Source organism: Entelurus aequoreus, linkage group LG12 (genome assembly GCF_033978785.1).
Source record: "Entelurus aequoreus isolate RoL-2023_Sb linkage group LG12, RoL_Eaeq_v1.1, whole genome shotgun sequence".
Lineage (NCBI taxonomy): Eukaryota > Metazoa > Chordata > Actinopteri > Syngnathiformes > Syngnathidae > Entelurus > Entelurus aequoreus.
The window spans coordinates 29,250,176-29,276,885 of record NC_084742.1 but is presented as its reverse complement, the minus strand read 5'-3'; the positions used below and the strand labels follow the sequence as shown (position 1 = coordinate 29,276,885).

The 26,710-nt window shown below is 44.6% G+C and overlaps 3 protein-coding genes across 5 annotated transcripts; 2 read left to right on the top strand and 1 right to left on the bottom strand.

The window, feature by feature from the left end:
- The first annotated feature begins 2,387 nt into the window (after window positions 1-2,387).
- On the top strand, window positions 2,388-4,765 carry six7 (SIX homeobox 7). The gene is made up of 3 exons (XM_062065529.1): window positions 2,388-2,887; window positions 3,143-3,306; window positions 3,575-4,765. Exons 1-3 carry the CDS (start codon window positions 2,480-2,482, stop codon window positions 3,777-3,779), a joined length of 777 nt encoding a protein of 258 aa, XP_061921513.1. The 5' UTR covers window positions 2,388-2,479; the 3' UTR covers window positions 3,780-4,765.
- A 79-nt stretch (window positions 4,766-4,844) lies between these two features.
- Window positions 4,845-7,183, top strand: zgc:101810 (uncharacterized protein LOC493612 homolog). Its single transcript, XM_062065528.1, has 9 exons — window positions 4,845-4,979; window positions 5,389-5,499; window positions 5,594-5,752; window positions 5,841-5,970; window positions 6,051-6,187; window positions 6,258-6,407; window positions 6,489-6,634; window positions 6,702-6,834; window positions 6,903-7,183. Exons 1-9 carry the CDS (start codon window positions 4,932-4,934, stop codon window positions 7,071-7,073), a joined length of 1,185 nt encoding a protein of 394 aa, XP_061921512.1. The 5' UTR covers window positions 4,845-4,931; the 3' UTR covers window positions 7,074-7,183.
- A 395-nt stretch (window positions 7,184-7,578) lies between these two features.
- On the bottom strand, window positions 7,579-25,097 carry rin1b (Ras and Rab interactor 1b). 3 transcript variants are annotated; one of them, XM_062065526.1, is made up of 13 exons: window positions 24,945-25,097; window positions 20,908-21,175; window positions 13,082-13,225; window positions 12,898-13,012; window positions 12,751-12,823; window positions 12,545-12,636; window positions 12,294-12,469; window positions 11,679-11,960; window positions 11,101-11,614; window positions 10,349-10,657; window positions 10,155-10,286; window positions 9,920-10,089; window positions 7,579-9,062 (listed from the first exon to the last, which is right to left on the bottom strand). In XM_062065526.1, exons 3-13 carry the CDS (start codon window positions 13,223-13,225, stop codon window positions 8,739-8,741), a joined length of 2,331 nt encoding a protein of 776 aa, XP_061921510.1. In that variant the 5' UTR covers window positions 20,908-21,175; window positions 24,945-25,097; the 3' UTR covers window positions 7,579-8,738. The 3 variants fall into 3 exon arrangements, with proteins under 3 accessions (XP_061921510.1, XP_061921509.1, XP_061921511.1); XM_062065525.1 differs by lacking the exon at window positions 20,908-21,175; XM_062065527.1 differs by lacking the exon at window positions 20,908-21,175 and having other exon boundaries at window positions 11,679-11,957.
- Window positions 25,098-26,710: the final 1,613 nt, after the last annotated feature.

The following is a 26,710-nucleotide window of genomic DNA, read 5'->3' as shown; positions in this document are numbered from 1 at the left end:
GCTTTAGCTCTTAGCTTCTTCTTGCTCGGTGTGTGTTTGTGTGTAGCATGCTTAGCTATTCCTTATCCTATAGTCCTCCAGTGAGTACTTGGAAGAAACTTAGTGTGTCTTCCGCCATGGTCGTGGCATTAGTATCTTAGTTGCAGCTTCGCACTGTGGATAGACGATGCGTTTGTTACAGCATGCTCTCAAATCGGTGTTCTGACAAGACAGGCATCCACCTATAATTCATGCAACTCCTGCATGTGTGTAACAAGGCATCAGGAAATCTAATTGTATTCATTTTGAAGGAATCTTTCAGAGGAGTACAATCCTTAGCTATGTAAACACTGGGACACAGCTGCAGTAAATATTGACTGGGCTCGGCAGCTCATCGGCCGATCGCCGATCAGTTAAAAAAAGTATACTTAGCTCCTGAGTGTGTGAATTTTGATGGCGACTGTTTGTCAATCACCCACTATTTAGAGCATATTTAGGGCATCATCAAAGTACTGACAGTGCACCGCATTTTGTTACACTTTTCCGATTGAATGCACTTAAAAGTCAAAGTGGAAGTGCATCATTAATAGTATCATCTCCTTCGCTTCTTATTGATATTTTGTGTTGAATGAGAGGTGGTAATGTGTTCTTGTAGCACCACCAGCAGCACAACAACAAACACATTTATGTCAATTATCCACTTCTCGTGTCTTCTTGCAGTGACGACATGAGGATTCCCCCTCGTGAGCACTAAATGGGTCATGTGCAACCCCCTCTCAGCCTTTCTGACCGCCGCTTTTGTCACAGTGTCCTCAAATCTCTCTGGACACTAAGGCCCCACTCGGCACCTGTCAGTCTTACGCGGTCTTTCCCGCCTTCCCTCTCAGATAGACAAACAATCCCGGCTGACAGCTGAGCGCTCTTCGCGTCGAGGCCAGGGAGGCGTCTACAGCACAGGCCGACCCGGCTCGGCCCGTCCACAGAGGATCAGGGGGAGCTAAGACACCAAAGCAGGAATTAATGAGCATTATGCTCTTAGGTAAGAATAAGTCCCACCTTTAATCCCGGGCCATTCCTAAACAACTCCACTAACACCTGTTACATGGACACACACTTCTTGTGTTCACGCTGCACTCATTCATGCGCCACAGAAGGACGACATTTTCACATCATTGTCAACATGCAGATTAATACAAAATGCATTGTTTTTTTTAATCTTGTAAGCAGTGTGAGAATGCATGTAACCACGACAACCAAGCCACCCTGATTTATGTCACGTTAGCTAGCGAGTACCGTGGCATCCACAAGTCATTGCGGGCCGTGTCAGCAAACAAGAACAGCAATAATCCGCTGCTATTTTTTTTTTTTTTTAAAGGTGAGCTTTGGCTAAGCCGATCCCTCAAACAACGAGCATGATAGCGTCTGCCGTGTCATCTTCCCTGTTCTATCACTGTATGTCCAACATGGTGTAACATGACCAGCACATTAAAACATGACCTGTGACCTAAAGGTGAAATACTCCCTCACCTTGACTGAGGGGAGCGTGGTGGTAGGGGTTGTCCGGGGGGGGGGGGGGTGCATGGCGTCTTCGCGTACGTGTGGGGTGAGGCGTTAAACTAACGCTCGGTGTCTTATGGAGGGGGTTTAAAGGGGGGGGGGTCTGTCTGAGAGGATACCGCTATTGAGTTGCAAATGAGCTTGTAATTAGCTCTTACACATTTGCCTGCAGGGAATTACTCTGTGTGTATGCGTGTGTGCGTGCGTGGGTGTGTGTGTGTGTGGAAGCCATTTTCCCTGTCAGAGTGTTAAGCAGATAATACTAATTACTTCTCCTCCCAGTGGCTTGTTAATTGTGCTCACTGTGGATTTATACAGCATTGCTAAAAACCCCATCACTCACACGCACGCACGCACGTGCGCGCACACACACGCGCACTCACACACACAATCAACAGGTCATTTTTTTAGGCAGAAGGCTTGACTTTAAGCCACTAATTAATTATGCCAGGTGGGCTTCCATACACACACACACGCACCGAGGGGCGGGCAGCAGAAGTAACAAGTAATGTGCAGATGTTCCAATGATGTCAATCCTCTTTGCGGATCATCCTTCACCTGACGGCGACCTCCCGCGTATACCAACGTGCTCACGGGCGGCCTATGATCCTCAAGGATTTAGAGGCCAACGTCGTGAAGTCATATTTATATTACCTACTTTGTGTGCCCCACCCCCTTCCCCCCTATCCTGAGGCTAATGACCCAAACAAGCTGATGAGCCAGTCACCTCTGTCCACAGCCCCTCCCTCCCCGCCACCCGCTAAGAGGTTAATGGTCGAGCCAAATAATCCTTCTCCAAACAAGCCCTGAGATGCTAATTGTGTCCCGCTATAAATACAGCCTGACTCCTGGTCCGCTTTCTTCACCGTGGCCACCAGGACCTGCTGTCACACAGTACAAGACCAGGGCGAGCTGGCATCATCTCGGACGCGCACCTGGACTCATGTTCCCACTGCCCATGTTCACAACGGACCAGGTGGCCCGGGTGTGCGAGAACCTGGAGGAGATTGGCGACATGGAGCGCCTCGGCCGCTTCCTCTGGTCGCTCCCCGCCGCTGTGCCGGGCTGCGCCGGGGAGGCACTGAACCGGCACGAATCGGTAATGCGCGCCCGAGCCCTGGTGGCCTTTCACGGGGGAAACTTTGAGGCTCTCTACCAGATCCTGCAGAGTCACCGCTTTACACGGGAGTCCCACGCCAAGCTGCAGGACTTGTGGCTGGATGCGCATTACCGGGAGGCGGAGAGGCTCAGGGGTCGACCCCTGGGCCCGGTGGAGAAGTACCGAATCCGCAAGAAGTTCCCTTTGCCACGAACGATCTGGGACGGCGAGCAGAAAACACACTGCTTTAAGGTAAGAGAATATGCTCCTTTTAGTCGGAACTCTAAAATGCCAAGATTGGGAATTTTGTTCAATAAGACACACAAATGTGCCGCGTGGCGAGATGAGATATTACTTTAAGCTGCTGAACATGATCTAACTTAGTAGGCCGACTGACATGGAAGTAAAGCTTCCAGTAATATCAGTCTAAGACGATTATGGTGGACATGATATGAGATTTATAGGATGATATCAGATACTGTACTTCCTGTGTCCTCGTGTCTTTAGGAGAGGACCCGCAGCTTGCTGAGAGAGTGGTATCTCCAAGACCCTTACCCTAACCCATCCAGAAAGAGGCATCTGGCCCAGGCCACGGGACTCACGCCCACACAGGTCGGCAACTGGTTCAAGAATCGGCGCCAGCGAGACCGCGCTGCGTCCGCCAAAAACAGGCAAGTTGAAGCGAGTGTCCAGTCACTTGGTCCCGGCTTGTCCATGCTTCATGTTAGACTTAGACTTAGACTTAGACTTTGACAAACTTTATTGATCCACAATGAAAATTGTTCCACATAGTAGCTCAGTTTCAAAGGATGGAAAGGATAATGCAGGTATTAAGTAGACTAAAAACGTACCATAGTAGCAATATAAAATATAACATATATGTAATATTTACATATTATATATACAGTATATAATATGTTGTCCTTTTGCTCCTTCCAGATTGCAGCAGGACCACGCCCATCTCCCCTCTGGGGCTTCACCTAATGCCTCCCTTCAGGTGTGCAGCTCCCATCTATTGGCGCCCTCCCCTCGCCACTTGGGCAGCCCCGAGGCAAGCGACTGCAGCTCAGGGACTGAGCACAGGGGGGCCGGCGCCTCCACCCCGGAGATATCCGTCAGTAGTGACAGCGAGTTCGAACCCTGAAATGATGGACCGTTTCGATAACGGGATGGGCGCGCCAGAGAGACAATGTGCGTGTGCTGCCCCTGCAGGGGTTTGCCCCCACGAGAGGACTATGGCATCACGCAGCAAAGACGCTGCGCACTTAACAAGCATGGGGACTTTGACAACAGTGTCGTAGAAGAAAACGTTGTTCTTTAGAGGAAAACTTTCATGTTGACATATTCGTTGGTGAGCGTGAACATATTCAACATGTCGCTGCCTTAAAGGAAGTCACATCACTTTACATCACATCACCTCCTTATGTCATTGCACTCACATGACCTCTATAGGTCACATCATGTCACATGCATGTCACATAGCCTTAGGTTGTGTCATTTCACATCAGGTCCCACCACGCCACCTCAGGTCACATCATGTCACCTCATATCACGGCACTTCATGCCACATCACATCACCCCCTTACGTCAATGACATGTCATGCCATGTCATATTATGTCAAAAACCGTCACATCACCTCATTTCACATCACCTTACATCACGGACACGTCATGTTATGCCACATAATGTCACGTCACCTCATTTTACATCACCTCCTTACATCACGGACACATCATATCATTTCACGTCACTTTGGGTCATGTTACTTAACATGTCACCCAGTGTTGTCACGGACACGTCATGCCACGTCATAACATGTCACTTCACATATCACCCCCTTATGTCACGGACACGTCATGCCACGTTATATCATGTCACATAACGTCATGACACCCCTTTTCGTCACGGACACGTCATGCCATGTCATATAATGTCACATAATGTCACGTCACCTCACGTCATGTTGCATCAAATCATGTCACGTCTGCCCCCGTCATGTTTTGTTATTAAAGCAGCAAAGTGATTGGACTGGCTCAACTGGGGTCCGTGCATGAGCGCTAGTGCCTCTAATGTCACAAACTGCATTTTAATGAAAGATGAAGCTTTGGTGTTAATAAATAAAAAATATTTTTATCCAAAATCCTGGTGCCGAGTGTGTATTTGATCTCACCTGAAACATGAGAACAAGGCAAAGGGGGTGTACTCAGGTGGGCGGGCTCAGGCTGAGTAGCCCCACCCACAGCCTCTCAGCCAGGTGTGCAGGCTGAATACGCAGTGAGCTGTCGACGGGTCAACATGGACTCCGAGGGCAGAAAAGTGGTGGTCTGCGACAACGGGACGGGGGTAGGTCAAACGACATCGCCACTTCCTGTTAATTGTGTGTCTTTACTTCATGAGTTCCCAGACAAATTCTTGATAGGATGAAGGTAACCAGGTTGGGAATGTGTGAGCCCGTCCAGACTTGTTGCTCTCTTGGGCCACCATACAAGGCTGTGAGGCTCTCAGCTCAGCATGCATTGGCTAAGAAGCAGGAAGTGACGTTTCAGAAGGGGCTTTATAGTCCTCTGCAAAAATTGCAAAATTAAGTGGAATGGAATGTGCTGCAGGCCCTCAGGCAAAGCAGGTTTATGTTCAAACGTTAGTGCTCAAAGTGATGCAGATTAAAGTGCAGTTGGATTAATAAACTGAATGGAAGCATTTATAGCAATCACGTGCAGGATTCAGATTAATGTGCTTCTCGCTTCCCTTGCAGTTTGTCAAGTGTGGCTTTGCTGGATCCAACTTCCCGGACCACATCTTTCCTGCCATGGTGGGTCGCCCAGTCATCCGGTCCACCACCAAAGTGGGCAACATCGAGATTAAAGTAGGACATTCAAATGAAACATTTTTTATGGGCTTGTCAATTATCAACATTGTTGTGACCCGCTTTGCCCGCCTTTCTCCATTCGTAATCTCAGGACCTAATGGTGGGCGACGAAGCTAGCGAGTGCCGCTCGTTGCTCGAGGTGTCCTACCCAATGGAGAACGGGATGGTGCGCTGTTGGGACGACATGCTGCACCTCTGGGACCACACATTCGGTCCGGAGCGGCTGGACATTGATCCAACACAGTGCAAGGTACCAAAGAGACCGGACTGACGAAGCAGGTGGTGGGGGTGCATCACATTTATAGAAGTGACTTTCTTTAAATCTTCTTGTGGCGCAGATCCTGTTGACAGAACCGCCCATGAACCCAACCAAGAACCGCGAGAAAATTGCTGAGGTCATGTTTGAGAAGTACCAGTTCCACGGCCTCTACGTGGCTATCCAGGCCGTGCTCACTCTCTACGCTCAGGGTGTGAGCAGCCGCCGGGAACAGACAACCAGTGCTAGGCTAAATTGACAAAATAAAAATCCAGCCTGGTTTCTGTCGCAGGTCTTCTGACGGGAGTGGTCGTGGACTCAGGGGACGGAGTCACCCACATCTGTCCGGTGTACGAGGGCTACTCCTTGCCGCATCTGACCCGCAGGCTGGACATTGCCGGGCGTGACGTCACCCGTTACCTCATCAAAGTGCGTGGAGCTGCGCAGCCTGAGTAAGCGTCTACACGGTAACGTCACATGACCTGCTTTATGACCTCAGTTGTTGCTGCTGCGCGGTTATGCCTTCAACCACTCGGCCGACTTTGAGACGGTGCGCATGCTAAAGGAGAAGCTGTGCTACGTAGCATATAACGTGGAGCAGGAGCAGCGCCTGGCCACAGAAACCACCTACCTGGTGGAGTCCTACACGGTATAGTCGCACCTAAATATTTGGTAGTTCAGTCAGCCCCACCAAGAAGTCACTTTTGTAAAACTAAACAGTTGTGTTTAGCTCCCTGACGGTCGGCAGGTGATGGTGGGGGGTGAAAGGTTTGGCGCCCCGGAAGCGCTCTTCCAGCCTCACCTGATCAACGTGGAGGGAGCAGGCGTTGCCGAGCTTCTCTTCAACACCATCCAGGCTGCTGACATCGACCTCAGGTGGGCTTGGCGTCGCCTGGCTTCGTGAGCACATCGTCACGTGACTTAGACGTGTTTGCATTCACAGGGCAGACTTCTATAAACACATTGTCCTGTCCGGAGGGAGCACCATGTACCCCGGTCTCCCGTCCAGACTGGAGCGAGAGATTAAGCAGCTCTACCTGGAGAGGGTTCTGGACGGAGACACACATAAATTGGCCGTAAGGCATTACATTGAAGGTGTGTGTGTGTGTGTGTGTGTTCTCAGCGAGTGTCTTCACCTCCGCAGAAGTTTAAGATTCGCATCGAGGACCCCCCGCGCCGCAAACACATGGTGTTTCTGGGCGGCGCCGTGCTCGCCAACATCATGAAGGACAAGGACTCCTTCTGGCTGAGCAGGGCCGAGTACCTGGAGAGCGGCCTTGGTGTGCTGCAGAAGCTGGGAGGCGGAGTGAGATAAAGCCACGCCCATATTGTCATCAATACTATGCTTCCTATTTTGTCCTATTGTCTCTTGAATTGTTTTCACAAGCAAGGTACTTTGAAATAAAGTTGATCACCTGTAAATAATTGCTCCATTTCCTGTTCTGTACGCTGTCAATGGGCGACTCTGATTGGCTGAGCATTTCCTCCACAGTCCAAAAACACAGTTTCTGATTGGTCGACATCTATTTACTATGTCTACCACGACTTGAGTTGTTTCGAATGCAAACGCCGCACATAAAACGCACATTTCTTATATTTTTCATTCTTAAAATCCACCAAGTGATACATATTATAGGCAACACGACACTGAAATAATTCCACTAACCACATAGAAGACGACTTGAAGATAAGCTGTGCTGCGGGCGCTTTTCAAAGTGAGTTTCCTCGTGATCAACCAACATAAACATGGGTCCATAAATGTGTGCTTTAAATATTTGTGTTGTGCTGCCCCCTGCTGTTGGCACTAGATAGCACAGCTGCACAAATAAAATAGTTTTATTGCGAGTTAGCTGACACATTTACACTGATTAGGAATAGTGAGCTCACACAATCAACACTTTCGCGTAGCCTCAAATTAAAAAGCATGCATTACGTTCAAAACACATTGTCTTTGTCATCATCATCATCATCATCATCATCATCATCATCACTTGCTGGGTAAAGCCGGCACATGTTGAACATTACTGAAACCAGGCCCAAACAATCAAAGTTACTTTGAAATACAAGACGTGAAGTTGAACAGTCAGCAGACCCACCACAGTGTGATGGTGAGACAAGTTGTAGTACAGGGGTGTCCAAAGTGTGGCCCGCAGCTTATTCTGCTGATAAACACTGATATACACAGCCCACATTAGATCATCACACAGAATATCAAGCAAAATTGCAATTAGCCCAAATCCCCACAAAATTACACCTGCAACCCAAAATGGGTTTATGCTCTTTGATTATTTTCATGCATGCTGTCATGACCCTTCCCTAGAAATGGCAGGAATTCCTCACTCTCTGGCAGGGACGCTCGACTGACCAGAATATACCTGCTCGCAACATTTGGTTTTCGGGTATGTTCAAGCCCTTGAAAATACAATTTAGACGGACAAATAATATTAATGGATTTATTTTTGCGTGCCAATGTGCGCCTTCCCTTCCCACACACACACCTTTCAGTCTTTCAGTGAAAAAAACGTTTGGACACCCCTGATTGAATACATTCAGCTGGTTTCCGTTTCCAAGACAACATCCCATGGTGTATTTATAATGCAAAAGTGATCAAAAAGCTCCTCATTCACACTCATCATGCTAAGGCTTCACTATGGTCACAGCCAATAAAAAACACAAAGAAAGTCAAAGGTGGGTCACATCTCCTCCAAAGTCCAAGTTTGGAAACTTTAGCGTCCAGGTTTGTGTTGCTGTGAAACAGCGAATGAGAAGATACCAGCGAGTTACATCAGCACCAAGTTTTGTGCTTTTGTTTCCAAGCAACAGCAGTTCACCTTTTTATGATGTCACCCATGCACGTTGGTGACACAAATAGAGCCCACTCTCCTGCCAGGTGCCGAGGCGCTCCTCACGATCCCCCGCCGGAGAGAGTTGCCATCCATCTCCTTCTCCATCCCTCCTCTCTCCGCTCATCTCCTCCCACTCACTCCTCACACACCGACTCACTCAGGTCCACAGCGCCACCTCTGGTGAGCCGCCGCATCTTGCTGAAGTCGTGATCGGTCCTCAGGTAGGAGAGGGAGGGGCCTCCCTCACTGTGGCCCGCCAGGTCCTGAGGCTGGGCCTGAGGCGGCAGGGCCCGCATTTCACCGCCGCTGCGCCAGTACAGCGTGTACTGCTGCGGGTCAGACACGCCAAAGGTGGCGGCGCACAGCTGCGCCAGCGCCTGACTGCTCTCTCCCGCTCGCCACTGTAAGGTCCGCACGGCGCTCCGCTCCCCGTCCTGGAACAGTATCCGAACGCACCTCTGGAGGCGAACAGGGGAAACAAAACTCTGGGTCAAAGAGACTTGGAAAGTGGATGGTGGAGTCCTAAGCTCTGCAGAACCTTGACAGTAACTTTGACACAAATTCAAACAAGCCATTATATAAGATCACAATTGACCCATTTAATAACACACACACACAGAGAGACACACACACACGCACACGCACACATCAACAGGTCCAACTTACAGAGTCACTGAGCTCCTCGCTGTCCGTGTGCATATTGTGTTTGCCTGCTTGGATGCGTAGATGCAGCTCAATAAATTTCATGTTATCTGACCGCCCACTTCCTCATCGCACTCGCCTCACGGATCGCCCGCCTGTGTCGGAGCAGAATCTGGCTGCCGGCTCACTTAGATGGGCTATTTGAAGCTTGGGGAGGCACCACGTGACGGCACACAAACGTTGACAATGCCTCTTTTCTCTTTTTTTCTCTCTGGCATCTGCTTTGACCAATCTAAACCAGCGGTGTGAGAACAGGTGAAAGTGTGTGTGCGTGTGTGTGTGTGTGTGTGTGTGTGTGTGTGTGTGTGTGTGTGTGTGTGTGTGTGTGTGTGTGTGTGTGTGTGTGTGCGTGCATGCTTGACCCAGATCAGCGGATTATCTTTTAAAAACTAATCCTCTCAAATGAATTCCAGACGTGTTTATGAAATGTGGAAGTGGACCACCAAAGGCTTGTGCGGGACATTTAGCATATACGAGCTGAGGTTCAGTCATGAATGAAACTTCTGACCTCACTGCTTGATCCAGGATGTTCAAAAAGTAGAACCTAATTGTTCTGAACTTTGTCACTGTCGTAATTTGAAGTCATTCACACAACAGAAGCCTGTATTTATACCTGGCTCTGCAGGTTCTCCTTCTGCCTCTGGGCCTCACGGCTTCGTCTGCAGCGCCATTCCCTTAGTGCCTCCTGGGCCTCAGGGGTCAGGCAGCCTGAGGCAGGCTGGTGTCTGTCCAGACTCTGGATCAGATGGATGCTGGCAAACATGCTGGTTAAATAAGAGCCACCTGGAAGCGCAAGACGAGCAAATAGGCTTCATAGAAGTTCCTCTAGTTGATGCTCATGGACTGACCTTCTCCACCAAGCCAGGACGGCTCCAGCAGCTCCATCATGTACTCCACCTCCATCAGGATGTGAGGCCTGTTAGACTCCACCATCACGTAGGAGAGTGATGGCAGAAAGTCCTCCCAGCTCACTTCTTGCCCTGAAAAGAAGCCAATACTCCAATGCATGACTGAATCAAGATAGTTGCGTCGAGTGTCTCACCGTGAGCGGCACCCTTGGACTTGTGCACGCACTTGCACACCTGCAACAGCAACAGCACCTTGTCGATGGGTGAGTGCGTGCGCCGCATCATCGCCAGCTTCTGCTTCACCTTCTCCACCTGGCGACTGTCCGGCACGCCTGTGCGCACGCCAAGATGCTCCATTGAACCTGCGCCTTTTAAACGCAGGAGGTTCTGGCTGAAACGCTGACTAAAGGCATCCTGCTGGTGCAGTGCTGTCAGGGCTTTGTCCAAGTGTGACCTCAGGGGTCGGAGCACACAGGAGAACATAGCGCGTTCCAGAGCCAGATCTGCCGGAACCATAAAGAGTAAATATTTAACTATATTTAACTCTAAACTGCTGAAGTCACATGACCATATTGACGTGTAAGTGACTCGATGTTTCTACTGTAACAGTACCACCACAAAACCCTCCCCCACCACGCTCTCAAAGCATGCGTGGGCCTGTGAGATCTTTTGATGATAAAAAAATGCAAATGGCTCCCACCAACGCAAAAGCAGATAAATCAGGGTGCAGGAAGGAAGGCAGCGGCCGTGCACTGCCAGGCAACACACGTAAATGTGCGCGCATACACAAGCCCACGCACAGGGCTGCTAAAAAGTAGCAGCCTGTTACTTTACAATTACCTGACAGAAGCCCCCTCACTGAGTTTTATACTTTTGTTTCAGTGACGTGTGCTAGGAAACAGTGAGTGTTTTTTTAGGATGCGTGACATCATTGAGGTATCTTTACCCTTTTCGTTCTCTGGCACCAAAGTTTCAATGGGAGGTTCCAGCTCGCCGCTTTCAAGCAAGCAGCATTTGGCCTGGGACAGAAAGAGGCGCACACCCTGCAGGAGCTGTACAGACGTCATGTGTGGGGACGAAGAGGAGGCAGCGATCGACCTAAGCAGTCCCTTCTGTGCTAGGAGGAAGTCTTGGACCATCCCTCCAAAAACGGAGCGCCTGTCCCGGGACAGCTCCTCGACAAGTCGCGACAGCCGCTTGTCCGGAGCAAAGAAACACACAAACGCTTCACTCATGCGGCGCAGCCCACCGCGGCCTCGCAAGCGCATAAGTGGCGGTCTCAGAGAGCCTTGTGTTTGGGTTGCGCCGGTATGCTCGGAATCGGAATCAGAGTCATTTTCCTCATCCAAACTGCTGAAGGAGCTGTTGCTGTCAAGCTCGGCCAGAGATGGAGCAGGGCGGCGTTCCAAAGCCAGGAGAGCCACTTCGATGGCGGGTGTCTCCAATGGAGGCTGGCCCATCTTAGCGGAGAAACGAGAAGTGGTCATTTATCTTTAAGACATGCTTGTAAGCAAGAGGTCTTACTTGAGGCACTCTGGCAGCCATCATGTCCTCTTCGTCTGCCGACCCCGGCGACACAGCAGGAGTTCTCCTCAGAACCCCCGCCCCTGTGTGGACTCTCCTCTGGGAATCAGAGCCAGATCGCAACATCCTGAACTCGCCAGGCATCTCCACCGATGGGGGAGGCGAATAAGACCCCACCCCTTCAAGGGACAGATTCATGGAGGACTCTGAGAGGCGTAGTCGCATGCTGCGCTTGAAGCGGTGTCGTTTGTTGGAGGCACTGTGGTTCTGGAGTTCTACCTGCTGTGCAAAGGAAGACATAGATGCACGAGCTTGTGAAAGTGTTGACCAATCACATATTCGCATACGTGTAGGGCAGGGCTACTTAACTGGCAGGCCAGAGGCCAAATTTGGCTCGAGAATGATATCATACTGGCACCTGAGTTCAGTTCAAAAGTTGGTAGACAAACATTTTTGCAGCAAATAACTAAAACATTATAGTGTTCCTGGTTTTCAAAGTAAGAATAAAAGTGAAGGGAGAAATCCAGCCCCCCACATAGTTTTCTGAAAATCTGGCCGCCAGAACAATCTAATTGAATAGACCAAGGGTAGGGCTTAAACTGCTTGAGAACCCACCGTGCAGACTTCCAGCTGAAGGAAGAGCGGGTTTATAAAGCAGAGTTTGCCTTGACTGCTCAGGGCCTGAAGACCACATTGGTTGGAGGTCGCCTGCACCACTGGGACCTTTCCACTGCTCCAAGAAAGAGGAGGTCCATTTTGAAGCTCGGAGGCGCTTAGCGAGCTCCAGAAGTCTGAATGGAGTCAAGAAGAAACAAAGGACAGAAGGTTACAGGTTGTTGACATGGAAAGGTAAAGATAAAGATCACCTTGGCCCATGTGTGAGATAGCCTCCAGCTGCCTGTGTGTGGTGGCCTTGGCGATAGCGTCTGGCAGCTGGAGAGGGAAAGGCAGCACGTCCCTGCAGACAAAATGACTGATTGAAATGAGTGTTTGGGTACATGATCACTTTCTGAAGCAATTCAATCAATTGAGAAGCTGAAAATGAATGGAGTCTCATGTTCGTAAACCAGACCTGCTGATGCAGTAGAAGGCCACCAGGCGACACAGGTCAGGGAAGCTGAGCGCTGAGCTCTCCAAGGCAAACGCTGGGGAAAGAGGAAACAGAATTTGATTGACAGGCTGCCCTCAGCGTCACACATGCTGACGAAGCTGCACTCACTGTAGTCTTCCTCACAGATAAAGCACTCCTTCACAGAGGAAGGACGCTTTTCGGCGGCGACCCTCAAACACAGAACCTTCCGCTGGCTCGAGTAGCACTTGCGCACTAAGAACGTCTGCTGGGACACCAACAACATTTTATCATTGTAAACGTTTGCATGTAGCTTAGCATAAAGCTAACTGACCCCGACAGGCTCTCTGAGCAGAATGTAGAGGGCGGATTCTTGGTTGAGTGACAGCTGCAGCCACACTGGGTGTGTTAGCAGTAGACGATCTAGGATGCTAAAGGCCCTCTCAGGGCCCAACTGAGAGGGGCCAGCCTCCTGCATCTGAAACACAAAGGAGACAGAGCCCATCGTCCTGCCATCCTTCTCTTGTATGGGCATACTCACACCAGGCCAATACACTTCACACCTATAAAGCACAGAATATTTGGCTATGGTGGGAGCGCACTGCCCCTTTTCCGTGTCATAGCAATTGGAAACACATTTATTTGTTCACTTCCTGTGCTCTGTAACACAAACAAATAAATAGAAAGAGTTACAGTATCATAGATAATAGTTTAATTGTGATTCATATAATACAATGAATAAGGTTCTAATGTTTCAATAATTGGTTCAAGATGTTTATCAGGATTCTTCTTCTTTGTATTTTTGTAAACACTTTGAGTTTGAACTGTATTATATTAGTACATGTTTCGACTTATTTGCTTAACCCATTCCAAAATTTAATTCCACATACTAATATGCTAAAGGTTTTAGGTGTTGTATGTGCATACTGTTGTTTTAAGTATTTTTTTCCCCTAAGGTTATATTTCCCTTCTGTTGTTGAGTATAATTGTTTTACATGATTGGGTAGCAGATTATAGTTTGCTTCCTGCAAAATCTTAGCTGTTTGTAAATGCACCAAGTCAATGAATTTCAATATGTTTGATTCAATAAATAAAGGGTTTGAATGTTTTCCATAACCAACATTATGTATCATTCTAACTGACTGTAAAGCACTTTGGTTCAATTTAAAAGTTGTTGAAAACGTGCTATATAAATAAAGTTGACTTGACTTGACTTTCAGTTTGAGTTTGAGTTTGAGTTTATTTCGAACATGCAAGCAATCAACATGATACATCACAATTTCCAGTTTCTCTTTTCAACATGTTCGAAAAGGAGTAAGAAGAAGCAGAGCTTATTTAATCCTACCCCTTTTCTTTACATAACAGTTGCTAAAACTTTTTGTTCACTTCCTGTTCACAATTTATTCACAATAAACTCCATAAGTAATCACAATAAAAATAAATAAATACATAATAGTAATAATTAGGGATGTCCGATAATGGCTTTTTGCCGATATCCGATATTCCGATATTGTCCAACTCTTTAATTACCGATACCGATATCAACCGATACCGATATCAACCGATATATGCAGTCGTGGAATTAACACATTATTATGCCTAATTTGGACAACCAGGTATGGTGAAGCTAAGGTACTTTTTAAAAAAATTAGTAAAATAAGATAAATAAATTAAAAACATTTTCTTGAATAAAAAAGAAAGTACAACAATATAAAAACAGTTACATAGAAACTAGTAATGAATGAAAATTAGTAAAATTAACTGTTAAAGGTTAGTACTATTAGTGGACCAGCAGCACGCACAATCATGTGTGCTTACGGACTGTATCCCTTGCAGACTGTATTGATATTAATTGATATATAATGTAGGAACCAGAATATTAATAACAGAAAGAAACAAGCCTTTTGTGTGAATGAGTGTAAATGGGGGAGGGAGGTTTTTTGGGTTGGTGCACTAATTGTAAGTGTATCTTGTGTTTTTTATGTTGATTTAATTTAAAAAAACAAAAACAAAAAAACAACAACCCGATACCGATAATAAAAAAAACGATACCGATAATTTCCGATATTACATTTTAACGCATACATCGGCCGATAATATTGGCAGGCCGATATTATCGGACAGCTCTAGTAATAATTTAATAATAATAATTGGTGAAGTAAGTCATATTTCATATGATGAGATAAGTAAGATTACTTTAAGAATGAATGAATGGATGGATGAAATAAATTGAGAATGTTTATCATGGTTCTTCTTCTTTGTACTTTGTAAACACTTTAAGTTTGAAGAGTTTCTTGAAGTGGATCATATTAGTACATTGTTTGATTGCTTTGCTTAATCCATTCCATAATTTAATTCCACATACCGATATACTGAAGGTCTTAAGTGTTGTACGTGCATACAAATGTTTTAAATTACGTTTTTCTTTAAGATTATATTTCTCCTCTTTTTTTAGAAGAATTGTTGTATATTCTTGGGTAGCAGGTTATAGTTTGCTATGTGCATAATTTTAGCTGTTTGCAAATTCACTATGTCATGGAATTTCAGTATTTTTGATTCAATAAATAAAGGGTTTGTATGTTCTCTATATCCAACATTATGTATTATTCTAACTGATCTTTTTTGTAACACCGTTAGTGAATGAAGTGTACTTTTGTAGTTATTTCCCCATATTTCTACACAGTAGCTCAGATATGGTAACACTAGCGAGCAGTAGAGAATATGAAGTGATTTTTGGTCTAGAACATGTTTTGCTTTATTCATTATTGATGTGTTTCTCGCTACTTTATGTTGTATATTTTTTACATGAGATTTCCAGTTCAATTTATCATCAATCATTATACCTAGAAATTTGGTTTCATTTACTCTTTCAATTTCTACTCCATCTATTTGTATTTGTGTTTGACTTTCCCTTCTACTGTTACCAAATAGCATTATCTTAGTTTTACTGAGATTCAACGATAATCTGTTTTTGTCAAACCATCTTTTTAATTTGTTCATTTCTTCTGTTATTATTTGTATTAGCTTCTGTGTGTTCTCTCCTTAGCAAAACACTGTTGTATCATCTGCAAATAATACTAACTTTAAATCTTTTGTAACTTTACAAATGTCATTTATATAGAGATTGAATAATTTAGGTCCTAGTATTGATCCCTGAGGTACACCACAGGGTATATTTAGCGTTGTAGACGTGTGTTCACCTAGCTTCACGTATTGTTTCCTGTTTGTTAGATAACTACTTATCCAGTTTAAGACTAACCCTCTGATGCCATATTGTTCTAGTTTTTTGATTAAAATATTGTGATTAATAGTGTCAAATGCTTTAGTTAGATCCATAAACACTGCTGCCGCACATTTTTTACTATCTATTGCATTGGTCATTTCTTCTGTAATTTCAATTAAAGCCATTGAAGTTGAAACATTAGCTCTGTATCCATATTGGTTCTCTTCGAGTATTCTATTTTTATTTATGAAACTCTCTAATCTGTTATTGAACAGTTTTTCAATTATTTTAGAAAATTGTGGAAGTAAAGAAACAGGTCTATAATTTGTAAATTGATGTTTGTCTCCAGTCTTATAAATTGGTGCAACTTTAGCAATTTTCATTTTGTTTGGACATTTACCTGTTTGAAATGATAGGTTACTATTGACTTGACTTTTATAACACAATTAATGAATCATACTTTTGTAGTTATTTCCCCATATTTCTACACAATAACTCAAATATGGTAAGAATAGTGAGCAGCAGAGATAATGGAGAATTTTCTTTTGTCCAGATCAAATTTTACTTTATTCATTATTTAAATATTTCTTGCAACCTTATGTTGTATATTTTTTTAGATTCACAGTTGATTTTATCATCTATTATTACACCTAAACATTTCCCTGTCAATGTCTTCAGTTGTATTTAGTTTGACTTTCTCTTCTACTGTTACCAAATAGTTTATTTGACTTTTACTGAGATTCTGTGTGATCTATCCTGAAAAAATTTGGTCTTTTCGTCTGCAAATAATATAGTATCTTTAAGTCTTTTGTGACTTCACAAATTTTGTTAATAGAGATTGAACAATTTTGGTTGCAGTATTGATCCCTGTGGTACACCGCAAGATATATTTAGAGCTGTAGTCATGTGTTCGCTTAGCTTCACAAATTGTTTCCTGTTAGTCAAGTAGCTTTCTCCCCAGGTGAGATAACCAAGATAATTAATTTATAGAAACACAAAACAAAGACTCAAAATAATACAAAAGTAAAACCCACAACACGCTCGCTAACCTGCGACTAATTTTGTCTGCGTAAGGAAAATGGGTCATTTAAGCCAAACAAACTCTGCTCTTAATGTATATGACAACCGACACCTTTCACAATAAATAATCAGAATGACTCAAAATAATTCACAAAGGCAGAAAAATATCAGTGAAAGATCAGAATAGAAATTATACGGCAAGTAAACGGACGATCAATGTGAATACAGACCAGCCTGGGCCAGAATGACCAGGACGGGCAATCAAGTTCATGTAAGTGTGAGTACGCCCTACGCAAGGAAAGAAAGAAAATGCGTGAAGAGAATAATGAACTTCATGACCACACATGAGAGCATCCAGCTTCGTGGGCTTTTTTACATTTGGACTATAGCTGGAGTTTGTGACACGTTCCCTTGTTAGCCAAACTTAATAGCAGAGGTGTGGACTCGAGTCACATGACTTGGACTCGAGTCAGACTCGAGTCATGAATTTGATGACTTTAGACTCGACTTGACAAAATGTAAAGAGACTTGCAACTCGACTTAGACTTTAACATCAATGACTTGTGACTTCACTTGGACTTGAGCCTTTTGACTTGACATGACTTGCTACTTTCCCCAAAACCTAAAGCTTAAAAAGTTATTTGGGAGCGCTCCGTAGCTTTCATTTTGTACGTGTCTGTCTATCAGCGTGTGTGCTGCGTGTCAGCGTGTGTGCTCGCAGTACAACAGCCAATCAAATTAGATCTACATTGTTTTCATCACACAGCATTCAGCCAATCAAATTGCAGGACAACCAATGAACAAGAGTTGTCAAACAACGCGCCGGTGAGAGAGATTTATACCAAAGTTGGTTTCGTTCGGGTATAAAAACTACGACTTGGTCAACAAAAAAGGAATTGCCGTATGCAAATCACGCAGTTCGAATATTGCAGACGGACACGCAACAACTTCCAACTTCGTTCGACATTTGAAGTTGCACAAAGAAGGGTAAGTTTTGAATGTAAGATAACGTTTATTGGCTAAGTAACGTAACTTTTATTTGCTGTGTAGTTAAATCAGTGAGGCTGTAAACTCACTGCTAACGTCATAACCATAGACATCTTATAAGGGTACACAGCATCGAGCGCTACTGCTTACTGGCGCAGACGAGACGCGGGGCCGCCATCTTGGAGTGGTGATCCGCTCCACTCAGTGCAATTCATTTGGCAGGAGCAATGAACTGTCAGCGCATTTAATTCATTTTACCTCACTGAATACCACTCATTTTCACACGCTTTTTTGTCATACGTGTAGCTATGATAACGGACACATGTTTTATTATTCATAGTTTGCTTAACAGTAATATAATATTCTTATATGCTATAAGTGACCAGACGTCCGAGATCAAAACCGGGAATATAAGCCCAGAGAAGGGGGGAAAAAAAGGTCAGCTATTTTTTAAGTTGAAGAAACAATATAATTACGTTATATATACATGCGTATATCCTACATAAACAATGTATGAATACATTAGATATCTATATATCTTATAGACTGTATCTCTGTTGCTGCAGCAGCAGAGAGTTTATTCTGTCTTGACACTTTGTATTGATACTTTGTATTACATTCTTCCCTTAAATTATCATGTTTACAGTGATTGTTATATATGTATTTTTTATGTATGTCACTTTGGATAAAAGCGTCTGCCAAATACTTAAACATATATAAACACCTGAAAGTCTTTATATCAGCTAAAACCACCAATCTGTTTCACTGGATTCAGAATAAAACCAAATGCTGTCTTACCCAACAATGTTAGTATTTGAATATTGTTACTTGAAGACTTATTCCTGGTTACAATTATACTGTTAAGAAAGTATTGTCTTATATTTTGCCTAAAATGAGAATGCATCATAATCAGTGGCGGCTGGTGAATTTTGTTTTAGGTGGGGCTGAAAGTTTGTAAACCAAACCCCTGTAGGGTCGTCATCCTCCCCCAGAAGATTTATTTGTGATTTTCACATACAAATATTGAAGATCTTTGCTCCTTCTCAACTATGTGGTAATTTTATTTTCATAAAATACAACCAATAGTACATTAATGTTAAATCTTACTTGTGAAAAGTAATCCCCCGATTCCTATTTTCAACAGTCCGCTCATTTGAGCAGGAAAACGCTGAACACCAGCCCGGCATCTTTGTTTTCTACCTGTCAACTGTCAGTTTAGGCTGCTCGCCGGCTCCTCATCACCACTTCAAGATGCAATATGCTCGCGTCACAGCAACCAATATTGCGTCTACTTATAAGATGTCTATGGTTATAACATCATTTCAAACACAGCAATCTGTTGCGTCCACTGCAGTTTGCTACCTTATTCATACTTTTTATCAAGTGATTTTTTTAAGCAGGGTTGCATGAGGTACCTACATTTAACGTTACGTTAGTCAATGTATCACACACAGTAACATAACGTTAGACGGCGGTCAGCAGCACCGTGTATTTTAGCCACCTACAAAAAGACAAACATAGTCAAATAAAGGTCAGTTAAAATGTATACTATATTAAGAATATGTGTACATATTGCATAGGGCCCTGACATCTAAAAAGTAAAACTCTGTTCATTGTTATGTTCATGTATTTGTTATGTTTTTCATATGTACGCACACATAAACACACGTACAGTATGAGATGAGATCAATGAGATAAGGTAAGAACAGAATAGAAACTGCTGTGGAACTAGTTACAATGCAATATGCCATGGAAATACAATGTTAACACTTTTGTACAAATAAGTACAGTTGCACTTGTTTTTGCAAACGTGTTTATTCTGTAAAGGAATGAGTTAAATGTTTAAAATTGTTTAAACTATTAAAATGACTGGTTAATAGTGCTATTATGAATTGCAATGTCAGTACTATTTTTTTTCCTGCTATTTCAAATGCACTTGATTTAATAAATAAATACAGCGGTTTAAAAGCATACACAATCCGTGTAAAAATATTAGTCTGTGGTTAAAAGGACTTGAAAGGACTCGAAACTCAAAATGCAGGACTTGTGACTTGACTTGAGACTTTCCAGTCTTGACTTTGGACTTGACTCGGGACTTGCCTGTCTTGACTCGGGACTTGACTCGAGACTTGAGGGCAAAGACTTGAGACTTACTTGTGACTTGCAAAGCAATGACTTGGTCCCACCTCTGCTTAATAGCAAATGCTAACACTTGCTTGGTCCGATAGCTGCACGTACACCTTAGTTAAAAACTCTTCTTCTTGCTCAATGCTAAAAGAACGAGCAGTCCATTTCAGCGATTTGTGATATTTGGCCGTGGAAAGTGGCGATCGCTCGGCGTGCTGCTGGATGTCACATTGTGTGGGCTGCAGTGAGCAGATGGTTGCCATGGCAACCCTGGCCTACACATTCTACCAGGCATTCCCACTCAGTGAAACACCTTTTTCCCTGACAAGTCAAGGCTGCGCGTGCACAACACAAACACGCCGTTGTTAAAGTGGTGAGGGGGTAACTTATTCCCATTTTCTCGCACCTTTTTATAACGTTTGTGTGCAACAATCTGTTTCAGCCACATATAACATTACGGGTATTGTTTTCATTTTGTTTGCACCTCCTGACACCAGCTGTTATGTAAATCCTCCACCGGTAGCGCATGCATGGTGACGACAAGTTGCCAAAGTTTAACCTGGGAGATTTTTGCAAGAAAGTCTGTAAGTCCTCATCCATCCATCCATTTTCTACCGCTTGTCCCTTTTTTGGAGTCATCATATTAGTGAGCATCAACAAAACTTAGTAAGTTCATGAAAATTACAACCCGAGTGAGATAACACACATGTTAACACTGACGTGCACCTGCCATCAGCCAGAAGAGACCCCCCCCCCCCCCCCCCACACACACACACACACACCCCACTCACACACACACTTACGTGTGTTTCAATAAGCTGATCAAAGATGAAAGTGATTTAGCATAGTTAGCACAACATGAGGATGACACCACATTTTCGTCTGTGCAGACATAACGTGCAAAGGCGCAACACAGGTGCTGATGCATGGAGAACCCGCTGGTGCCCCCTTGGGAACTTCCGCTTGCAGTGCATGGTTCCACCTTCGTGCGCTCCTGGTGAGTTTGCGTCAGTGTGATAGTGAAACCACAGGAACATGTTGTCGTCGTTGCGTCACAAAAGTGACTCAAGACTGGGGGGAAAAAAGTTAATTTGTCATTATTTGACGCATGCGCACACGCATGATGACCGTGATGGAGGCTAACTTTAGCTTGATGATTCATGGAACAACATCACCCTAGCGAGCTATAAGTGTCCACATGGAAGGCGGTGTGTGTGGGGGGTGGGGGGGGGGGGGTCTCTACTGGCTGATGACAGGTGTCAGTGTTAATGTGTGTGTGTGTGTGTGTGTGTGTGTGTGTGTGTGTGTGTGTGTGTGTGTGTGTGTGTGTGTGCGTGTGCGTGTGTGTGCGTGCGTACGTGAGTGTGAGTCAGAAACAACACAAACAACACAGACTGTAGGAGAAGAGGACTGTTAGCATAACTGTGAATAATCATCGCTTAGTGTGTGTGAGGCATGTGTGTGTCCAAAGTGTAATGACCTAAGCAGATTGTATTGCGTGGCTCAGGGCAGCACGGTGGGACAGGTTCGGTTCTCGGGCTCGGGGTCTTTCTGTGTGGAGTTTGCATGTTCTCCTCATGACTGCGCGTGTTCCCTCCGGGTATTTCGGTTTCCTCCCACTTCCAAAGACATACACTTGGGGATAGGTTGATTGGCAACACTAAATCGGCCCTAGTGTGTGAATGTTGTCTGTCTATCTGTGTTGGCCCTGCGACGAAGTGGCGACTTATCCAGGGTGTACCCCGCCTACCGCCTGAATGCAGCTGAGATAGGCTCCAGCACCCCCCGTGATCCAGAAAGGGACAAGCAGTATAAAATGGATGGATGGATGGACGTCCGGCTCAGTAATTATGCGCGGTGGTCAAGCCAGCACCTGTTTTCAATGCATACTATAGGCATCAATTAGCTATTCTTGAAAAAAAATGCCCTATGCTTGCGTTGTTTTCGACTGTACGAACCGTTCAAATCACGAAAAGGATCAGCGCTTCTTCAGAGTTCCTCGAGAGATAATCAGGAAGGGCGAAAGAGTGCAAGATTTTAAAAAAGACGACGAGAAAAGTTGCACGCACCGCAGTCTAAGGGAGCAGAGTCGAACAATGCAAAAGCTTGCAGGTTTGTTTTATATACATTTAACGTTTACTATTTTCTCTTTTAAGTATTATTAAATCAACAAATGATTCCCGAGCGCAGCTCACGCTGCTGCTCACTGCTTCCCTCACCTCCCAGGGGGTGAACATTGGGATGGGTCCAATGCAGAGGACAAGTTTCACCACACTCAGTGTGTGTGACGATCGTTCGGACTTTAACTTTAACTTTATCTTGATATTATTTGTATGTCTTCAACACATCTTTGCTACGAGGGTTTTGCAAAGCACCAACTCGGCGAGTCTAAATAAAAGAAAGAAAATGTGAGAAAAACATGAAAGAGTTAAAGGCCTACTGAAACCCACTACTACCGACCACGCAGTCTGATAGTTTATATATCAATGATGAAATCTTAACATTGCAACACATGCCAATACAGCCGGGTTAGATTGGTGAAGTGCAATTTTAAATTTTCCGCGAAATATCCTGCTGAAAACGTCTCGGTATGATGACGTTTGCACGTGACGTCACGGATTGTAGCGGACATTTTGGGACAGCATTGTAGCCAGCTAATAAGTCGTCTGTTTTCATCGCAAAATTCCACAGTATTCTGGACATCTGTGTTGGTGAATCTTTTGCAATTTGTTTAATGAACAATGAAGACAGCAAAGAAGAAAGCTGTAGGTGGGAAGCGGTGTATTAGCGGCCGGTTGCAGCAACACAAACACGTAGCCGGTGTTTCATTGTTTACATTCCCGAAATATGACAGTCAAGCTTTACCATTGGCCTGCGGAGAACTGGGACAAAAGAGACTCTTACCAGGAGGACTTTGAGTTGGATACGCATGCTTGTGGAGAACTGGGACAACAGAGACTCTTACCAGGAGGACTTTGAGTTGGATACGCGCTACCGTGAGTACGCAGCTGCGGCTTCCAAACATTTGATCGCTTGCCCGTACGTGCGTGCCGCTATGTGCATGTCACCTACGTAACTTTGGGGAAATATATGTGCTGTATGAACTTTGCGGAGGTGAACGGTACTTTGGGCTGTGGGATTGAGTGTGTTGTGTGGGTGTTTGATTTGTATTGGTGGGTTATATGGACGGGAGGGGGGAGGTGTTTGTTATGCGGGATTAATTTGTGGCATATTAAATATATTTCATATGCCACAACCAGGCTTATATATAAGCCTGGTTGTGTTGTGGCTAATAGAGTATATATATGTCTTGTGTTTCTTTACTATTTTAGTCATTCCCAGCTGAATATCAGGTCCCACCCGCCTCTCACAGCATCTTCCCTATCTGAATCGCTTCCACTGCCCTCTAATCCTTCACTCTCACTTTCCTCATCCACAAATCTTTCATCCTCGCTCAAATTAATGGGGTAATCGTCGCTTTCTCGGTCCGAATCGCTCTCGCTGCTGGTGGCCATGATTGTAAACAATGTGCAGACGGGAGGCGCTCCACAACCTGTGACGTCACGCTACTTCCGGTACAGGCAACGCTTTTTTATCAGCGACCAAAAGTTGCAAACTTTAACGTCGATGTTCTCTACTAAATCCTTTCAGCAAAAATATGGCAATATCGCGAAATGATCAAGTATGACACATAGAATAGACCTGCTATCCCATTTAAATAAGAAAATCTAATTTCAGTAGGCCTTTAAGCTTCTACCAAAGGCAGCAATCATAAATTAAGCTTTCAGCACGTGCACAATGTTGACATCTAGTTGTATTTTAATAAAGACGGGGAAAATTTGCATACTTGTAAATGGCGGGTGCAATAAGAAATAAGGCAACAAACATGGCTGTTAAAACGCGAAATGCAACCTTACCCGAGCAAAAACGATGTATAATTTGTTTAATTTGTTTGTTTGTTCCTTTCATTAATTTTCTAGCACTTATCCTGTTTACGGTAAGATTAATTTGTACTAAATTTGTCAGCTGTCAATCACAGAGCTAATAGAGACAAACAACCACTCACATGCTTTTCCTATAGACCAGGGTTCCCCAAACTACGGCTCACTTTTTTTTTTTTGTTGTTATTATCACACTGGAGTGGTAAAGATAACAAGAGTGAAGAAGACAACAGGAGTGTAGAACATAACACGAGTGAAACAAGAGTGAAGACAACAGAGTAAAAAAGACAACAGAACAGGGTTAATGAAGACAGCAGGAGGGAGATTAGAGTGAAGAAGACAAAATAAGTGAAAAAGACAGGAGTAAAAAAGACAATAGGAGTGAAGAAGACATAGCAGTGAAGAAAAAAACAAGAGTGAAGAAGACAGGGGTGAAGGAGACAAGAGTGCATGATGAAGACAAGAGTGATGAGGACAAGAAAAGTGAAGAAGAGTGAGGAAGCGTGAACATCACGTCCACTCCCACGCAGGCAGGATGGCGCTTCAGTCTTGACGTTATGTAACGTCCCATGTGTGAGCAGCCGCCCACTTTGCCCTGGCGGGGGCGGGTAGAAGGTGAGGGGGGCTGCTGGGGGTCAAACTAACGGTTTCTGCATGGGGGCGGTCGGCATGCAGGGTTCACCTGTGGTCACCTGCTCCATTGTCTGTTGTGTTCACGCGCACATGCACGCAGCGAAAGGATGTGACGTTATTTCTGTCGCCCACAACACTTTAAAGTGCGATGGAAAGTCAACAAACACACCCTGTGACGTCACCATGAGAGTTGCACGCCAGGCAAACAAGCATTGTTTAAACCGGAAGACGCGTCAAACAACAAACTAAAGGTTCATGGGACTTACCTTGGGCTAATTAGACGTCCTGTGCACCACGGAACAGGCAATGGACTGCGCGCACCATGCCGCGGGAGCGCGAGCTCGTCAGCGGAGTGCGCGCATCAGTGGCGACAAGGCGGAGGTGTGTTTGTGTGCGCGTATGAGAGATTCTGACTGAGCGTCGTTTTCACACACACACACACACACACACACACACACACACACACACACACACACACACACACACACACACACACACACACACACACACACACACACACTCTCTCTCTCACACACGCGCACACACACACACACACACACACACACACACACACACAAACACACGCACACACAAACGGAGATTTTTTTTTTCATTGGGTCAAAGTAGACTTTTTGTCACGAATAACATTTGGCAAGCCGCACATGAAATCACACTTAGGTCTCGGCGTGTCCATGGGAACACTCTTTGGCGCGCAATTTTACCGGAAGTGGAATTTGACGCACGTAGCGTGCTATTTCTGGACTGCTGCGTCCATCGCTGTCCTGGTCCACGCAGGTGAAGGGGGGGATGTGATTCCTTCTAAGGCCACTGGAGGCCGCCGCAGACTGTTAGAATTAAGTTTGTTTTGTTTGTCTTGTCTCGCTGAATTGTTCAGTCACACACAGAACGTGATACATTTTTTAAATCAATTATTTTTTTTAACATTTTTTTTTTAATATTATTTTTTTATTGTCAAAAAATGTTTGCAAAACAAATGAATAAAGCTGAGGTGTATATGGTCAACAAGTGCGTAACTTTTCATAGGAATAGGAAGGCTTAGCTAACACTATTTTACAGAGATGGTTATAACGCGCTACATTTACTCCGTTACTTTTTTGGATTATACTTGTCAGAGCCGTTTTATGAAGCATTCCTTTTACTTTTATTTGAGTATATTTGTACAGACGAAACACTACTTTTACTCCATTATAGTGTGCTTCATTCTGATCTCTAGATTTATTGTAATCTATTGATTACTGGCTGTTAATCTTTTGGCACTATACACAATTCGATTAGATTCTACTCTTGGGGGTAACAATTCGATTCAGAATCGATTCTACGATGGGTGCCATTTCTATGTTAACTACATTCCTCCATAAAATAGATAAACTGCTCTGATACATTTCTATATTACTTAAATGCAAAAAACATCTACCCAACCATTTAATAAAGTCAAACACACATAAGGCAATAATCAGTGAAGTATCTCACACTTTTTTTTCTAAAGTAATTGGTGTAAATCGGTGAACAAATTTTTTGAACGAATCAATTTAAGGAACTGATTCTAGCGATTCAGTACAGTCAAAAGAACTGCCGATCCCATCACTAAATCAAGGGCATGCCCTAATGGCACTGCATTAATTGTCCTCTATAGCATTTACAAACAGCGTGCCAGCCCGGCCACATGTTATATGTGGCTTTTACTTCCACACGTAGTCGACAGCAAGGCATACTTGGTCAACAGCCACACAGCTTACACTGACGGTGGACGTATAAAACACCTTTAACACTGTTACGTTACAAATATGCGCCACACTGTGAACCCACACCAAAAAAGAATGACAAAAACATTTCTGGAGAACATCCGCACCGTAACACAACACAACAAATACCCAGAATCCAATGCAGCCCTAACTCTTCCGGTCTACATTATACACCCCCGCTACCACCAAACCCCCCCACACATCAACCTTCCCCCCCCCCCCCACCTCTCCGTGCGTCGGTTGAGCGGAAGAGTTAGGGCTGCATGGGA

Coding starts and splice junctions, on each gene's coding strand:
- six7 (XM_062065529.1), top strand. CDS start 2,480: ATGTTCCCACTGCCCATGTTCACAACGGACCAGGTGGCCCGGGTGTGC. Junction 2,888..3,142: donor AGAAAACACACTGCTTTAAG/GTAAGAGAATAT, acceptor TCGTGTCTTTAG/GAGAGGACCCGCAGCTTGCT. Junction 3,307..3,574: donor GCTGCGTCCGCCAAAAACAG/GCAAGTTGAAGC, acceptor TGCTCCTTCCAG/ATTGCAGCAGGACCACGCCC.
- zgc:101810 (XM_062065528.1), top strand. CDS start 4,932: ATGGACTCCGAGGGCAGAAAAGTGGTGGTCTGCGACAACGGGACGGGG. Junction 4,980..5,388: donor TCTGCGACAACGGGACGGGG/GTAGGTCAAACG, acceptor CTTCCCTTGCAG/TTTGTCAAGTGTGGCTTTGC. Junction 6,188..6,257: donor TCACCCGTTACCTCATCAAA/GTGCGTGGAGCT, acceptor TTATGACCTCAG/TTGTTGCTGCTGCGCGGTTA.
- rin1b (XM_062065526.1), bottom strand. CDS start 13,225: ATGCAGGAGGCTGGCCCCTCTCAGTTGGGCCCTGAGAGGGCCTTTAGC. Junction 10,658..11,100: donor GGTGCCAGAGAACGAAAAGG/GTAAAGATACCT, acceptor TGGTTCCGGCAG/ATCTGGCTCTGGAACGCGCT. Junction 10,090..10,154: donor GTCCTGGCTTGGTGGAGAAG/GTCAGTCCATGA, acceptor TTGCGCTTCCAG/GTGGCTCTTATTTAACCAGC.